Source organism: Xyrauchen texanus, chromosome 11, assembly GCF_025860055.1.
Source record: "Xyrauchen texanus isolate HMW12.3.18 chromosome 11, RBS_HiC_50CHRs, whole genome shotgun sequence".
NCBI lineage: Eukaryota > Metazoa > Chordata > Actinopteri > Cypriniformes > Catostomidae > Xyrauchen > Xyrauchen texanus.
In genome coordinates, this window is record NC_068286.1 from 2,483,523 (window position 1) to 2,501,154 (window position 17,632).

At 38.1% G+C, this 17,632-nt stretch overlaps 3 protein-coding genes across 4 annotated transcripts in view; 2 read left to right on the forward strand and 1 right to left on the reverse strand.

The window, feature by feature from the left end:
* LOC127651998 (uncharacterized) overlaps positions 1-5,555 on the reverse strand; it is an 80,443-nt gene extending 74,888 nt beyond the window's left edge. The window contains exons 1-4 of the mRNA XM_052138062.1: positions 5,456-5,555; positions 5,014-5,343; positions 4,545-4,862; positions 4,146-4,466 (exon numbers count right to left, since the gene is read on the reverse strand). Coding sequence (XP_051994022.1) covers positions 4,146-4,466; positions 4,545-4,862; positions 5,014-5,343; positions 5,456-5,555 — 1,069 coding nt within the window. The remainder of the gene's footprint in view (positions 1-4,145; positions 4,467-4,544; positions 4,863-5,013; positions 5,344-5,455) is intronic.
* A 2,117-nt stretch (positions 5,556-7,672) lies between these two features.
* On the forward strand, positions 7,673-12,773 carry LOC127651505 (uncharacterized). 2 transcript variants are annotated; one of them, XM_052137363.1, is made up of 10 exons: positions 7,673-7,716; positions 8,835-8,964; positions 9,255-9,323; positions 10,114-10,506; positions 10,651-10,752; positions 10,837-11,069; positions 11,387-11,565; positions 11,823-11,917; positions 12,390-12,516; positions 12,627-12,773. In XM_052137363.1, exons 4-9 carry the CDS (start codon positions 10,296-10,298, stop codon positions 12,467-12,469), a joined length of 900 nt encoding a protein of 299 aa, XP_051993323.1. In that variant the 5' UTR covers positions 7,673-7,716; positions 8,835-8,964; positions 9,255-9,323; positions 10,114-10,295; the 3' UTR covers positions 12,470-12,516; positions 12,627-12,773. The 2 variants fall into 2 exon arrangements, with proteins under 2 accessions (XP_051993323.1, XP_051993322.1); XM_052137362.1 differs by lacking the exon at positions 7,673-7,716 and having other exon boundaries at positions 8,741-8,964.
* On the forward strand, positions 12,684-15,476 carry LOC127651504 (uncharacterized). The gene is made up of 8 exons (XM_052137361.1): positions 12,684-12,831; positions 13,044-13,161; positions 13,251-13,342; positions 13,521-13,638; positions 14,019-14,123; positions 14,231-14,416; positions 14,503-14,682; positions 14,934-15,476. Exons 2-8 carry the CDS (start codon positions 13,149-13,151, stop codon positions 15,182-15,184), a joined length of 945 nt encoding a protein of 314 aa, XP_051993321.1. The 5' UTR covers positions 12,684-12,831; positions 13,044-13,148; the 3' UTR covers positions 15,185-15,476.
* Positions 15,477-17,632: the final 2,156 nt, after the last annotated feature.

The window sequence follows — 17,632 nt, forward strand, 5'->3', positions numbered from 1 at the left end:
GTGTGTGTGTGTGTATGTGTCTGTTATTCACCTTGTCTCTTGTTGTGTGGTAATTTACACACAATCATCATGAATCCTCCAATCAGCAGCAGAATCACACACACACAAATGATGATGATGATGATGATGGAGAAATCTGGAAATAATTCTGTGATAATTACAGAAAAACACAGAGATACTTTAATAAAAGTTAAACAAATATTAAAATGTTTAACATTCATGTCCAATTTACAGTCAACATTAAAGGCAAAAGTAAAGTGTCACTCGATTCATTTTCATTTACGCATTTGGCAGATGCTTTTATCCAAAGTGACATACAGTGCACTTATTACAGGGACAATCCCCCCAGAGCAACCTGGAGTTAAGTGTCTTACTCAAGGGCCCAACAGTGGCATCTTGGTGGTGCTGGGGTTTGAACCCTGACCTTCTAGTCAGTAACCCAGAGCCTTAACCACTGAGCCACCACTGACCCTGTTTCTGTTTCTGATGAAGTTTGTGGGCTTGTTGTTTTCAGTTTTATTATGGAAAAGAGAAATTTAAAAAGCACACATGGATAATCTTTTACTCTTTTTATTTTCACTTTCAGAACACATTGAACGTGTGTTTAAATGATAAATATTATATTCTTTAAATATTCATTTCTATTGAACATTTGAGAGTTTACATGTTAAAATATCTCTAGTGACACTGTTTGATCATCTGTGATCTCTCTTTGAAGATGATTTTTGATTAGTTTTACTGAATGTTTCTGAATCATCACGAGAGAATATTTGAATCTGAATCACTCTGCAGTAAAAATGACTTCAATCAAAATCTCTCTTCTGCAGAACTGCACAACCTGTGATCTACTTCTTTTACAGGTCTCTCTGTTTCTTTAGCCATGTGGTCACACAGTGGGTTTCCTGAATAAGTCTGTTCAATGTTCTCAGTCAAACTAAGACTAAAGACCCGGAACATTCTGCAGTTTTCTGTGGTTTTCAGCTGGTGTGAAACCGTCTGTTCATCACGCACACAACACACAACACACAACACACAACCAGAAATGATGAGAAACTTTATACCAAAAAATCTAATAAATCAAATCCATATTTTCATATGACACAGATAGATTCACTCTACAGCCCTAAAAATGTCCAAAACTTGTATTTGTACTGATTTTCTTCTTTATATTATTATCATTTTATCATCTTATTACCACTATTCACAGACACACACAAACACACAAACACACATCTGACACGACGTGGCATTATTATCAGGTATATTGTGGCTTTCTGGGGCTCGAGGATGAGACCCCCTTTTGGGACAAGTCAATAGATTAGGAAAGCTATAGAGCAGGAACTCTTAAAATAGGGGATGGAGATGGGGAGATGTCAGGACAGTCGCAAGAGAGAGGTGAACAGCGGCTTATTTATTCTACAGATTAAAGTTGATTCGATTCCTCCCAAACCTTCATTTATTAACTTCATTTAAACTTGTGCCAAGGATGATGTAAATAAATGAACTCTCTTACCCCTCCTGATGTTTATATGTACTTTAGTGATGACATCAGATCCACACCAGTATATCCCAGAATCCTCTTGTCTCAGATCAGTGATGTTTACAGTAAAGACTCCAGTAGATGCTTCATCACTTAAAGACAATCCATCATCTCTGATTCTCTCCAATGAAACTCCATCCTTTACACACATTGAGGCTTGATGTCCTTTACAGAAGAATGTCTGATGTTCTTCATGATGTTTGCACTTGATTGAGATGTCGTCTCCTTCAGACTGATTCAAGATCAGCTCTGAAAAGAACATCAGTGTCACTCCACACAGTTCAGACACAAGTAATATTCATATTGAGTTGTTCATGTCCCTCACCTTGTTTCCTGATAATGATGAGATGAGTGCAAAGATAATTCACGCCTCTTTCTAATGTCATTGCACAGCAGTATTTCCCAGCATCCTCTGCTGTCAGTCCAGTGATGGTCACAGTAAAGACACTGGCTGTGATGTCATCATTCAGAGTCAGTCTGTCAGTCTTGGTCTCATTCTGGTCTCTCACAGTCTCAATGAGAGGATTTCTATCTCTAGTGGAGCACTTCCCCTTACAGAGATACTTTGATTTATAGATCGGATCATACGGACAGATGATCTCGACAGATTCTCCTTCATGACCAAATACTGGAGGCATATAGACAATACACAACTCAACACATTCTGGTGGTTTTACTGCATGAAAGATTATAGTTCAATTGTGTGTTTTACTCACTGATGAGTTTGAGTTGAACTTCAGTGGTCAGAGAGATGAAGGTCAGATGTTCTTCACTGGTTTGTGTTCCACACCAGTAAACTCCAGCATCTCTCACTGTCAGATTACTGATGCTCACAGTAAAAACTCTTGCTTCATTTCTCTCAGATAAAGAACTCATTTGTGTCACTTCAGATGTGGTGACAGTTTGACAGATGTGATCATCATCCTCTTTACAAAAGTGTGTTGAACTGACTTCATGTTCCTCTGGGATCTGACAGATGATGTTCACTTCCTCACCAACATAAACAGATTTCATTGTCTTCTTCACCAGTGAAGTATCTACAAAACATGAAAAACATCAACAGAAATAAGAACAAATACTTTTAGACATGTTGGAGAGTATTTCAAGTTCCTCACCGTCTTTGATGTCCAGCGTGACTTGAGTAACTCTGTCAGTATATTGAGACACATTGACTCCACACCTGTATGTTCCAGCATCTCCAGCATTCAGATCTCTAAAGAACACCATCAAGACTCCTCCTCTGGTGTCATCATATAAAGAAACATTTCCATTTTCCATCCATTTATTCTCAACTCCTGCAGACTTAACATCAGAACATCCCTCATCTGATTCTTTACAGATATATTTGGGGTTGGTTTTGTACTGAGGGTGTTCACACTTGATGATGATCTGACCTCCTGAGTAACCGCTCACTCTATATGAACCCACTTTATCTGGAAATTAGAAGTTTTTTAAAACATGTTATCTTATTAACTTCAAATCAAGTTGCTTTCGTTACTTTGCACCACCTCTAAAATACAAATATACTTGATAGTTAAAGATAGTAAAACAGAATGGCTGATGGAGTCAGACAGTGATGTTATATTGGCCAATTTAGCCCTCTCAAATACTTTTTTGTCGATTATGCGGTAACATATATTGTGTTCATGTTTCTAGATTGCTGACATTTTGAAAGTTTAAATTCATTGCCCTACACTAGGTGAACAGCACGCCACTGCTGGAGATTTACATTTTAAACCACTTGGTGAACAATTGACCAAAAATGAGAGGGAAGTGTTTCCGTGATTCTAGAATGGAGCTGCTTCACATCATGGGAAAGCAGTAACAGTAAGACAGGTAAAAGCTCCTGCAGTGACTGACACTGTCTTACTCAACGGCAGTCTTGCACACAAATCAATAATCAACATTTGAGTTTGTGATTCGAGTGTGTGTCCAGTATCGCGAGTGTGGGAATCAGTATCGCGATACTGATTTCCTGGAAAATGTTGGCCACCACTGTGCAGAATGAAAATATACAGAGCTACTTAGAAGACAGGGAATGGAAGTGGAGCGTAGCTCTAGCGGGAAGAACAGCAGGTGTACATCATCACATCATTAGCTGGGTAACTCCTAGCCAATCGCACGTAAGCCAATGCTTTATAAGTCCGCTCACAATCTATCACATTGCTGTTTCGGTGTGCTAACACTGCAACCTCCACCTCCCCACCACCACCAGTTGAGCCCTGTCCCGCAGGGGGTGTAGGCTCCTCGCCCCTGCCTCCTATCTCCGGCAGGACATGACGGTACCGGGTACAACTCCCTCGGACTGCCGGACAGGGCCTACGCCAAAGAGAGAGACATCACCTCCCGTTTTAAATCTATCAAATAAATGACATCTCAAACTTCACTCAAGCCTGCGTGTCTTCCCGATAGAAGTGTATTTATTTCCTGAAATAGTTTTAAGTTCCCTGGGATTAGTTTTGTGTTCCCTCACAATACGTTTGTGTTTTGTTGCATTACAATTTGCATATATTCGTGAAAAGTTTCTCCACTTGGGGTTGGGGTGTCCTGTATGCCAGATATAATTTTTGCTTTATTTGTTCAGAGTAAATTGTTTTCTACTCACTGATGAGTTTGAGTTGAACTTCAGTGGTCAGAGAGATGAAGGTCAGATGTTCTCCACTGGTTTGTGTTCCACACCAGTAAACTCCAGCATCTCTCACTGTCAGATTACTGATGCTCACAGTAAAAACTCTTGCTTCATTTCTCTCAGATAAAGAACTCATTTGTGTCACTTCAGATGTGGTGACAGTTTGACAGATGTGATCATCATCCTCTTTACAAAAGTGTGTTGAACTGACTTCATGTTCCTCTGGGATCTGACAGATGATGTTCACTTCCTCACCAACATAAACAGATTTCATTGTCTTCTTCACCAGTGAAGTATCTACAAAACATGAAAAACATCAACAGAAATAAGAACAAATACTTTTAGACATGTTGGAGAGTATTTCAAGTTCCTCACCGTCTTTGATGTCCAGCGTGACTTGAGTAACTCTGTCAGTATATTGAGACACATTGACTCCACACCTGTATGTTCCAGCATCTCCAGCATTCAGATCTCTAAAGAACACCATCAAGACTCCTCCTCTGGTGTCATCATATAAAGAAACATTTCCATTTTCCATCCATTTATTCTCAACTCCTGCAGACTTAACATCAGAACATCCCTCATCTGATTCTTTACAGATATATTTGGGGTTGGTTTTGTACTGAGGGTGTTCACACTTGATGATGATCTGACCTCCTGAGTAACCGCTCACTCTATATGAACCCACTTTATCTGTCAATCACAAATATCACATTATACAACTCATCAGATCTGACACAATCAACCTAATGTATCTATTCAAGTATAAACTGTAAATTCAAGAGCACCAAACACAGACTCTCAAAATTTGTACTGGATTTTATTGAGGGTTTGTTGTACTCACTCATAATGTGTAGATGAACAGTTGTAGTAATGATGGAGTAACTGTACGAGTGTCTGTAGATCTGAACTGCACATAAATAAACTCCTCCATCATCTGGTTTCACATCAGTAATTCTCACAATGAAGAAATGTTTATCTCGGTCATCAGAAATACTGAATCTTCCTTTCTTCTTCCATGTGTCAATGCTGGAGATCTCCTCATTAATAGAGTTTTGTTCTTCTTTGAATATTGTCTTCCTGTTATATTTGTGATTCTGTGAATATTCACAGCTGAACTCGGCAGTTTTTCCACTATTCACAGTCACAGTTTTTGACTTCCCACAACATGAATCTTTAATACACAAGATATTATGATAAATATTGTACCATGTAACAACAAATGTCTTAAACTGTATCTTTATTTGTTTAGTTATAAAATGATTTAGATCAATCAAATGACTTGCCCTCTTTCACATTCAATGTAATTTCAATGAACCTCTGATTATTAAACCCCATCCGGTAACTTCCAGCATCTGTTGTGTTCAGTTCTTTGATGAAGATCATGAGATTTCCATTATTATTATGAAACAGAGTGAATCTCCCTTCAGTAATCCAGTGATGATGTTTCTTATATTGTATAATTCTTCTGTATGGGTCATATTTCTCAATGTATTTAAAACAGTTATCACACCAAAACATCCGGGAATTAACAAGAACACTTCCTCCAGAATATCCAATCACATCAAAGCATCTCACTGAACCTGTCAATCATATTAATATTGTTATCGTCATTACTTTTATGGCCAGTTGAGCCTCCACAAATAAGCAGCTATTGAACTGTTGATTACAGTTTGTCAGTACATGTCATTTGGTGTAGAATGATCAACAGAATTCATCAGGATTGCTGTAATACTGTAAGAGAAGTGTATTGACCTGAGATGAGGTAGAAAGTGAAGATGAGGAAGATCTTCATTGTGAGTTGAGTTCAGCTTCACAGCAGTTCTGATTCTCCTCACAGGATGTTTGTCTTCTTTAAGTTCAATGTTCTCTGTGTGTCTCTCTCTGTCTCTACATCTGTCTGCTTTAGTTACTTCCTCTTTATTCAGCTCTTTATCAGTAATGATCAGCTTTACTGGCCCCTCCCACCATCACCGTTCACTCAGTATTAAACACAGAGGAACAGCGACCTCTAGCGGATGTGATTGAACATGTGAGACAAATCACAAATAAGGTAAGAAGATCAGATTACATGGGTTAAAGGTTTACAAGAAGATTCCTACTTCAGTTAACCTGGTTGATTACCCAGACTCTTCATAAAATAATACTAATAATACATCTCTTCATGAGATGACTTTGAACTTGAACTGTTTCTGTAAATTGCTCAAGATGCAAACTTGTTGTGTGTTTTTTTCCCCTTCATATTCACAGTGTGTTAAAAAACTTTATGACTAACATACTCTGCACTGCCTCAAATGATCTATCCAATCATCAATGACGATAGGGGGAACCAGGATTGTGCACCTCTTCTGGTTTAAGACACTTCCAGCTATTTTACAGATACAAATACTAATTTATGCTGCTTTATATTGCAGGCTTGCAATACGTATCATCACATTGTTTTATGTAATTATTATTTTCATGAACACCTTGGTTCGTAATACATCGATTTTTACAATTTATCACATCTTACCATTGTTACATCATAAACTATTGCACAGGCTGATGGAATGAGAGATCAGGCGCTGAAACACTCAGATCCGTCTGTCACGACTACCACAAACTTTACACAACCAGAAGAGAGAGGAAATAGAGAGCACATATACAGCTGCACTTTTAATGCATCTCAAACTTTCATTGTCAGAGAACATTCTCTTCTAGAAACATACAGTATAGAAAATAAATGAAGGCAACTTTGGAGATTTTGCAGTTAAATATTAACGGAGGTTTACATGGAGACAAAAAATACTGCATCATCACACTTTCGGCAAAGTAAAAAGCATATGTTATTATTGTCTCTCAATATAACTCACAGCAACAACAAGTGAATGATCTACTCACTCTTTTACTGTAAAAGCTGAGAAAATGATCTGACAATAGCATGTCATTCTGCTTTACAACATGTGGTTGTGTCTCACGGCAGTTCGTGACATTGTCACGAAATTTAATCTATTGATTCGTGTTCATGGACACGAGTTTCCCCATTTTTCGTGTCACTCAGCACGACTTTCAATCTAATGTATTTCAATGGGACGTATTTTTCGTGCCTGCACCACGCTATTCTTCCGAGAGCACAGTATTGTTTTTTCACAATTGTTATTCATTTTGCAAACTTTAAGAGCTACATTACTCAACAGTTAATCAAGAGATTTTAATCCTCGTTTTTTTGCTTTATATTCGGTAGGCTACTCAACATTCATCTATTTTTTCGTGTCCAAAGGGCACACATATCCTTCTTTTTTTTTTAAGTTTGCAAAAGGAATAGCCTAACATTTGAGGAAAAAACAGTGTGCTCTCGAAAGAAAGGCGTGGTGCATACGCTCCATTAAACAATGGATAAATAAATAACACGACTTTATACTTCCAAAGTTGGCGTGCATATGATACGCCAATCCTTCCCATTAACATCAGTGGAGAGCAGATGCGTCGAAATACCATCAACGGCAATGACGTCACAAGCGAGGCTCAGTTCGCCCAGTTCACCTGATGCGCGTACATCTTCAAACAGGTAAGGAAGGGCAACAGTCCTTTTTTGTAATCAGATCACGGTGTTAACTGTATTATTTTAATTATTACAGTGTTTCTGCATCACGTTACATGGGGTCATGTGTCAAAATGGCAGCGAATGCGTTTAAATTAGTTAGTGAACAGTGGGCCGCTCTATTTGCTTCTACTGTAAACAGATCTGTTGCAGTTTGAAATTAATAAAACAGTTTTCAATCATGTTGTTACATGGGTCTTCATCTTTTAGACATGGCTGATGATAGCACTACAAATCAACAGACTGAATTAGTGTTTGCAAACGTTTTTAGCTAAAGTGGCATGGTTAGCCTAGCCTACGGGACCCCCCAGGGGTCAATAATAATGTGGAATAATCAGTGCGTATGAAATAATTCAGGCACGCGCAGACATTACTAGTTGCTTGCAGATGCATGATACTGTATGGTTGGATTAGACTCCTATCTCCAAGATATTTGATTTCTAATGTCATCATATATAGTGCATTGTACCTAAATTGCACATTGTTGGTTTGATTGCTTCTATTGCTCTCTTCATGTTTAAGTGGCATTGGATAAAAGCATCTGCTAAATGATTAAATGTAAAGGAAAATTAAGCAAGATTTAGACTAGACCCTTTGTCTCCAGCTGAAAAACAGTAAGCGCTTACAAAAAAAAACATGAATCTGTAGTTGATAATAATAGCTAATATGTTAATAGCTAAAATAAACAATTGAATACAGAAATATAATTATAGTTACAACCAAAGGTTGTAATGAAAATTTGCATTCTCCTGCAAATAGTCAGACACCACTGTCCTCTACTGGAAAATTAAAAATGTTAACCTTTACCCTCAAATCACTGATGTGGTCCAAATTTTCCATTCAATTATAAGTGTCAGCAAGTTTGAGTTGCAGGCAGATCTCAGATCTAACTGACACCTTTATTTTTTGTTGTTAAGTACAATGTTACGTGTAAATAAGAACAAACTAGAAGCTGTTCTTCTGCTCATTTGTTGAAGAGATACAGGCAAGTTTCATTCTTGTTATACACAAATGTGTAATTAATTAACTCCAATTAGTTAATGCCTATGTTTCACCCATCTACTTTTCATTACATGCGCATAAAGAAACGTAACACAGAGTTACGAACTCAGAAGGCTGAAGTCACAGGACAATCCAAAGTGACTTGGTGGAAGAGGGACCGTGATGGGCAGCGTGTGACCACCAGCAAACGGAGGAAAAGAGGTTCATCTGCTGGTTAGTGTACATCTTATCAAATTTATGTCAAATACTTTAAATGGAGAGTGATGTGAGATTTAGAGTAGGTGCTGTTTGATAATGCTGTTGTTACTCAATATTCTGTATGCTTGCACATTCATAATGTAAATGACATTATAATGCCAAATACATTTAGGTTTGATAGTTTCCATGTTGTAAGTTTGCCAAAGGTTTCAGCTTTTATTTTTGTACATCTGGCAAAGAGTTTGAAAGAATTGTACTCTAATAAGAATTCTAATGTGGTTTATGTTATTTTTACTTCCAAATAGTTGGTACCGGTACTTCTCCATGTGCTAGTTCCACCATCACAACTTCATGTACTAGCTACCAAGATCCTGGTAAAAACTACTTTAAAAACACTTTTCATAATATGGTATGCTTCAAATGAAAACAAGGAGTTACGTAAAAAGGAAGCCTCATTATACCTGCACTTTTGCTATGTTTAGTAACTAGTCATCTAACAATGTTCCTTTTCTAAATGCTTTTTCTACAGTCCCCTAACATGCTTCAAATATTAAAAGTTAAATAAAGTTACCACAATTTGGTGCATCAAGCCCTGTCAACATGACAGAAATAGGAACACTTCAGACCAGTGGTTCTCAACCTCTCCTGCAGGGACCCCCTGACAGGCCATGTTTCTGTTTTATCCCTGAAATGGCACACCTGATTCAATTAATTAGAATATGAGTAGTTATTAGAGTAGGAAGAATAGGAATTAGTCAATTAATCAATTAGTCAACTACTCCTTAAGCCTTTATTTAATTGAATCAGGTGTGCCATTTCAGGGTTTAAACAGAAACATGGCCTGTCAGGGGGTCCCTGCAGAAGAGGTTGAGAACCACTGCTTTAGACAATAGCATCACTGTTTCTCAGCAAAATCACATGGTTGTTGTTTAGTTTCACAATTAAGTGGGCAACACTACTGACAGCCAGCACCTACACAGAATCTTAAGGGTCATGGATTTGATTGCCCATTTCCAACTATCCTTTCACCCTCTGCCTTCTCTGCTATCACTGGACTGTCCCTGTATTAAAAGCAATGGAAATGCCTCAAAAGAAGTCAGTGGTAGTGGAATTGCAATGTTGGATTTCTAGTATGTTTTTATTTTTCTCTTTCTCTATCTGAAGATTTTAATATGCAGAGGCTTGAGGACCTTCTACGGGATTCAGAGAGCATTGATGGGCAAGATTTTGCTCAGCAGCCATCTTTGTCCAGTTGGTGTCAAAGACAGAAAGGGGTCAAACAATGTTGGCAACAGGCGAGGCCACAAAACCTTCACAACTTGTTGTCAGCTGAGAACATTGTCTAGATGAAGTGCAACCACTGTCACGTGGCAGAAGCCATCATCCGTTGCAGGGAATGTTTGCCCTCAGAGTGGTTTTGTGCAGAGTGTGATCAATTGGTACATAAATGCCACACTCTGCACAGTAGGCAGACCACCATGTATGGCTTTTATAAATACATTCCCCCAACAGAGTTTGTGAAACTCCATGATGATAAGTACATCATCTGTGAACAAGGTCGGTGTCTCTTTTTCAGTTGATTTTCACTTTTTTTTTTTTATCAACACACAACATTATTAAATTATTCATTATGTTTTCCAAGTACTTGCTAACAATCCAAACATTCTTTAATGTCATTCTGATTGTCCTTTGCTCTTGCAGATTGTTTGCTGCCAACAGCCTTTCCTCAAAATATATGCTCCTGTGACACTGGTGATGTTGCAATCTCTGTTGGTAGATCCATCATACTGGTTTGCATAAATGGTAGGATTGGGTAAAAAAATATATTGTTTTTCTAACATATTACTTTAGTTCCTTGTTAGTTATTTGTCTTTCATGTGCACTCAGGCCGTTATAATCTTCACGTTCCAGTGCTAACATGCAAACATTGCAATAAGCAATGGGCTCCAGAAGTCAGTGACTTTGTAAGGAGTGGTTACTGGCCCGCTACCATGCAAGCACAGACACTTTTCCACCAAGATCTGTTCCATTCCTTTGAAGCTATGAAGACAACAGCTCCAGGAATGTCAGTGAAAGCCTTCACAGCAATGTTGGACCAGAGAACAAAGCGGTTTGGAAGAGTGAGTAAACATTTGAAGCTGAAAGACAAATGCATTCGTTGTTATTATTGTAAGTAGCTGTAAGGCTGGACAGTATGGCAAAAATGGTGTTTGAGTCCAAACAGGGCGCAAATTCAAATATACCCACATATGAAGTCAAGGCCCACAAGTGGCTGTAATATTTCAGGTTATTGAAATTAACTGAACTGAAGACCATATTAGACAGCATTGCCAATAGCATCCTTTCTTTGGGTTTGAAAGGGTACATTGACAAAACATAAATGGGGTGACCTTGTAGTTCATTGTCATTTAAAGCTGTTCTATAAATTGTTTTTCAGACTGGCAAAGTGAATGCAGATGCTTTTCTGAGGAGCTTTCTGCAATATGTGTACTGCAACTCTGAAGAGGACCAACTTCTGGAAAAGGAGCCATTTGTCTGTCCAGCCTGTAGTCCTGAAATGGTTGCTGTTTCAGTGGATGGCAACAGAAAACTCTACAGGTTCCAGAAAGCAAACCAGTGAGTTTTGTGTACACATTAAAAACAGCCCATGCAGTTAATGTATGTACTTGCTATTAACATTATCATAATAATATATTTATCATTTTGTTATTTAAAATTAAGCTGTTGATTATGTAGCTGTTGAATATAATATCCAAGTTAGACTTTGTAACCTTGTTTTTTTTTTTTAAATGTCATATAAATACAATTATTATAATTTATTATTATTATGTAAAACTTACTACAGTGGTTATCCAGAATACATTTTGTTGTAGGAGTGAAGAGCCAGGGTTCTTTGATGGAGTGTTTTTATCCCAAGACTCTGAGGTGTCCAGTTTTGTTGAGGAAGTCCGGGGGGGCTGTCAAGAGTGTAAGTTTTCAATCAGGCTGAGCAGCGGGTATCTCTGGCTTATTTTATAACTAATTAGAAGTACAGTTGGAAACACTGTAGCCTTATGTGTTTGGGTGAGGGAATATTTGATCAGGTGTTGAGATGGCAATGGCAGGTTGCTGAGGTTAGCGATGCAATCAGACTTTCACAAAGAGTGAAGTTGCAGAGCTGGATGAAAAAAAATACAACTAGATTCTAATCCAGAGGGCACAGTATATCTATAGTATTGGTTGCCGCACATACAGTATGTCTGACACAATTTCTGACAAAGTTAGACTATTGCAATTATCCTCCTGCATGCTAAATGGCAAATCATTTCAATTGGTTTGTTATACTCCAGGAAGTTGCAGATGGAAGATGGGTCAGGCAGTCAAAGACTAAATCTAATCAGACTGTAATTGTTGGTGTGTTTGAGCGTGCAGCCCTGCTATTTAACTTTTTACTTTGGTAGATGGCAGGAAGAGCAATGTGTGGGGAATCCCACTGGACAGCAGCAAGAGAGACATCAAAGCAGGCCATCAAGTTGGATGAAGAAGGTGTAGAAATTGCTGTGTGCAGGCATGGATTCCTCCTCAAAGGTTGGTATTGGTCTTGATAAATTGCAATGAAAAATATTTGTAGATGAAACATCTGAAGCCTATTCTTCAGTGTGCAATGTGCTCTCTACTTATTTCTTTTTTTCCAAAAGGTCTGAATATGTATAGAGGAGAAATCTTTGCATATCCAATGTTTCTCCAAAAAGAGTTCCAGAGTGCTGCATTTTTGGCCATGGATGTGACCTGCCATTATGTGCCATACCTGAAGAAGGTGTCAGAGGCCCTGACTCATCTTCAACCTCTTCAGAAAATTGCTTGACCGTTATGCATACCAAAGCCCACAATACAAAATGCGAGGTGATGCTTTTAACTACTTTTACATTTCAGAGTGATGTAGTCAACAATTAACGTAAAGTATCACAATGAATGATGTTGTGACCCAAACAACAACAAGCCAGGAGTGTGTTTTGAGTTGTACATGAGCCCCTATGTGCTGTCCTCTACAGCTGGTGACCTTGAGATATGCATCAATATTGATCACCCTGTTTCCTGTCCACTGATTCCTGTAGATTCTGTGGAATGCAAGGAACCAGGAAGGTGCCGGAACCACTCTTGGTGAAGAAGTGTAGCAAGTCAGTAGTTTTCTCTCCAGATGTGCCCTGACCACAAAGTATATGTCCAAGTCAGGTTTGTAAGCTTCTTTGACCCCTGCTCCCCTGCAATTGTACACATTAACATTTTACAATTTATTGTGATTTTTCTATTGTTCTTTACAGTAAGAACTGATATGCTTACTGTCCATGCTATTGGGTGGAATCAACGTAAAGAGAATGGCCTCCACATTGCCTTGTCTTCCAGATTCAAAAAGGTATGTTCATGTATTGATAAAGGATGGACTATTTTAAACCGTTAAATTTCAACTTAAAGTCCACCCAAAATGCATCACTTCAGCTATGTATATGTAGTCGAATATGTCATTATATTAAATCAGGCAGGAACATACTTTTTGGTATTTTATGAAATGACAGTGTGTTGCTGTTTTGCAGACAGTAGAAAACACCTTAGATGCAACAGAGAGCCTGAAGAAGATGCAGGACCAGTTGCATTGCAGTGATGACATGCTAAAGCAGTGGGTTGTTGATGTCAAGCAGTGGGCCAGTAGTGGTAAGGGCAATATTGTTTTATACATAAACACTGTTGGAGTAATTTGGTTGTAATGCATGTAGCTGTAGCTTAATGTTAAATTATGATGTGGGGATGGGCACTATTTGCAAGTCATAAGTCTTCAATTAGTATTTTGACTTAAAGAAAGTAAACATTTTAGCAATGAGAACAGAATGATTGGTGCATGTTCATGCAAATCAGACCAAAATGGAACAATATTATTTGAGGTAGGAAATGACTGACCAAGCACAATGTGCCAGTAAAGCCCAATTTATACTTCTGCATTGTCTTAAAGTGTGTCTGTTGCTGCTGTACTATGTGCAATTAAGAAAACTTAAGTGTGTTTGAAACATTTCTCTTTCTTCTTAACTTGAATTTAGGAAATGTAGCAGCCAGTTCTGTTGATGCTCGTGGTTTGCAGATCTCCGTCGAAGCACTCTTTGTGAGCATTTGTCAGAAGAAGCACTACCTTTATAGACAGAATGGTATGTATTAGTAAATGTAAGTGATGCAGATGGAAGTTATATTGTTTCTGTTCATTAAATGCCATGGCAGCTCTTTTGTAATACCATTGTTTTTGCTCTTATTACAGATCGCATCAAAAGGCGTCAGAAGATTACTCAGAAGATTGCCCAAGAAAAGAAGCTCTTGCTAGGTGAGATCCAGAGATACAACCAACAACCCAATGGTGATCCTGTGGACACACACTCGGTTGTGCAGAAACTCTCCAACAAAGCTGCAGAGAGCATGATCTGGCCTTGGCAGGAACAGAACACAGGTGTTGTATTAATATTTAACTTTGTTTATTTAAAATGTATCATCATCAAATTAGTTTATTAATGTATGATGTTTTCATTCTTTCAGACGGTATAGACATTCTCGCCAAGAAGAAGCTTTTTGACCAACTAATGCTGGTCTCACGACTGACTGAAGAAAAGCAGATCCTTGTGAAGGAGATGATGCAGCACTGTCAGTACCTTAAGGACTCCGTTGCAAAGGTCCAGACACTGGTAGCCACCATTTCAGATTGCATAAAAACAGGAAGTAAGTGTAAATCAAACTATATGGCTTTATGCACTTTAAAATTCATAGGTCAAACTATTTTCAAGTGAAAAGCAATCATGCTAGTATTGGCTCAAGAACTAAGGATACATGGCCTTCAAATATTATTTTATCCAATTATTATTTTCCAATTTGACTTTGTATTTAACATTTGTTCTAACATAAATCTGCTCTCTCTGATAAAATGTTTAGTGTGACGGTAATTCCATTACTCTTCATGTGTGGACTTGTAGGCTATCCCAATGGATTCACAGAGGAGGCGTGCAAGGGCCTCATCAGTCTACTGAAGAGAAGACTGCATAAACTCAGACTCAAGCAGCAGACTGTAGCATGCACATACAGAGGCATTCTCGAACCAACTCCTAGGCTGGTGGAAGAAGATGAAGGGGAAATGGACTGGCAATGTGACCTCAGCTCTGAGGATGAGGATGATGATGAGGATGATAATGATAATGATGCTGAGGTGGGGACTCAAGTCACTTGACTTGGGACTCAAGTCACAGTTGTAATCCATTTTGCTTTGACTTGTACTTTGATGACTTGAAAAGGTTTTTAAAGTCTTGCTAAAAGATCTTGTTTTTGTAAGTGAGTTAGATTGAAAGTGACAAAGTGACTCCTCAGTTGTTTGTTCCTGCAGTTATCCGTATTTTGCTACATATGCTCTCAGATTATACTCTTCTTTTTTTGTGTTACTGGAATTGTAATAATCATGGTTATGTTTGCAACTGATAATGTCTGTAAAATATTTGCTGATACCTGTATATATGTGTATGGAAACAGAAATACAAATATGATTTGTCATCAGACTATTGAGTTGACTTTGGCTCATCACACATCAAGCATTACAAAAAGAGAGAACTGGGAGCTTTCAGATTCAACCTGAACTACCAACATTTTAGAACTTTAGAGGTCACAGTCACACCAGGTCACATGTTAAGATAGATGTATGAAACTAACATATTGTACACTGATAGTTACTGGCAGTGTAATATACTTCAATACTGACTATGTAAAACCATTGTAGTTATAGTCTAAATGTATATCAACTATAGTTAACCAGGGTTGGGTCAGATTGCTTTGAATACAAACAACATGGCAATATGAATAATCAGTTATGATTTACCTTTTAGCAACAACCCAACTTGGTATATCATTTTAAGAAGCTCAGTGATCTGAGGCCATGCAAAGTAAATGTTTTGACCATATCCATCTGATTATCAACTCATCCCATGGTAGGACCCACATATCAGATGTGGAGACTGTTCATAACAGTGTCATCTTCAGAGATACATGTAGGAAACTTTATAAACAGGGATATTGAGGCTACTACATTATATAATCCAGACCGTGTAGGAGCATTCAGGTGGTTTGGAGGAGCTAAAGCATGCCAGAAGGGGAATATAAAATCCCAATATATGCCCCTGTGTCAATGGTACCTTCTCACCCATGCCATGGGCACTGATGCACAAATATCCTAACTTTTCTGGAAATGGGGTTTGTAGTTTCTCACAGTGACAGGTGCTGGAAGGAGGAAAATGTAAATAGAAAACTATTTGCCCTTTTTTGTAGCGATCAAAAAATCTTTAAACAGAAATAAATACAGAGGATACAACAGGGCCAACAGTATGTGTAATGCACTCTTGTTTTTAAATAGCAATTATAATGTTACAAGTACAAGAGGAGATGACTACCCATCATAGACCATGGTCTTTTAGTGTTTATTTTTTTTACCATCATAGCAGCATTAGCATAAATAGATATGCATATAAGCTGTGTGTGTGTGTGTGTACTTGTACAACTATCTTTGTGAGGACCAGTTTGAGTTTTAGACCATCGGAGTGAGGGCTAAGAGAGTAAAGTGAGGACATTTTGACCGGTCCTCACTTTCCGAGAGCCTGTAAAGGTCAGTTTGAGGGTCAAGAGCTGGTTTTAGGGATCAGGTTATAATGAGGATTTGGGCAGGTTTAGGGTCAGGGTTCAGGTCAGACACTTAGTTGTGATGGGTAGGGTTAGGGTAAGGACCTAGAGATTGCATTGTGTCAATGAATGTCCTCACAAACATAGATACTGTGTGTGTGTGCGTGTATGTGTGTGTGCATGTGTGTGCGTGTAAATCTGTTTACAGTCAGAAACAAACAAAAAGCTTTATTTTATATTGAGCCTGCATGCTGAAACTAGACTTGAGATGGCTTGTGTCCGAGAAATGAGAAAATTAAAACTTTGTTGTATAGCTGAACCAAATACATCATTGGAAAGGCCGTGACCTGGAGAGTAACATATGTTAGTATGAAGAGTCTACATGGCTCCTGCTTTGAAACACTGACCTTTGAACCTTCACCTCTGTGCATGTTAAGAAGGCTTATAATTCAGCAACAAAAGGGGCTACAGATATGGGACTAACTATTATAGAGAGCTCTTGACCTGAGTATAGTCAACAACTGGGGCAGTTTTGGGGCAGTTAACCAAATATGGATAAAATATGGATTAATTAATTTGACCCCATTTAACAATTAGATATTTAAAATCTGATTACATAGATGTGTTTACCATCCCACTAAACCCCCACTATACTCCCAACTCACTATTTACAACCTCCAATTGTAAGAAAAACACAAATGTTTTAAAAACTACAATTCCCTTATATCCACACCATGCAGCTTGATACAAATCAGCACTACAGTTGTAGTTCTTCTGGTTTGCAAAGTAGGGTTGTAAACTAGGGTTGTAAAAGATATATCTACTGAATATATTAAATATCTAGTACAGCCGAACTAGTAATAACACTGCATCTAGATGATCTATGTTAACAAAAAGTAGATATGTTGGTTTATTTCAGATATTTTAGCCAAAACAGGAGTATAACGCGCAAACCCCGCCCACAACACACTTCCGTAACCTTATGCTACCAAAAACTGAGATTTTTTTTTCGCAT

What these genes read in the sequence shown, in the direction of transcription:
- LOC127651505 (XM_052137363.1), top strand. Translation starts at nt 10,296, where the DNA reads ATGAAGTGCAACCACTGTCACGTGGCAGAAGCCATCATCCGTTGCAGG. An exon ending in GTACATCATCTGTGAACAAG is followed by an intron (nt 10,507 to 10,650) that starts GTCGGTGTCTCT and finishes TTGCTCTTGCAG; the next exon opens with ATTGTTTGCTGCCAACAGCC. An exon ending in CATACTGGTTTGCATAAATG is followed by an intron (nt 10,753 to 10,836) that starts GTAGGATTGGGT and finishes ATGTGCACTCAG; the next exon opens with GCCGTTATAATCTTCACGTT.
- LOC127651504 (XM_052137361.1), top strand. An exon ending in CAAGCAGTGGGCCAGTAGTG is followed by an intron (nt 13,639 to 14,018) that starts GTAAGGGCAATA and finishes ACTTGAATTTAG; the next exon opens with GAAATGTAGCAGCCAGTTCT. An exon ending in AGATTGCATAAAAACAGGAA is followed by an intron (nt 14,683 to 14,933) that starts GTAAGTGTAAAT and finishes GTGGACTTGTAG; the next exon opens with GCTATCCCAATGGATTCACA.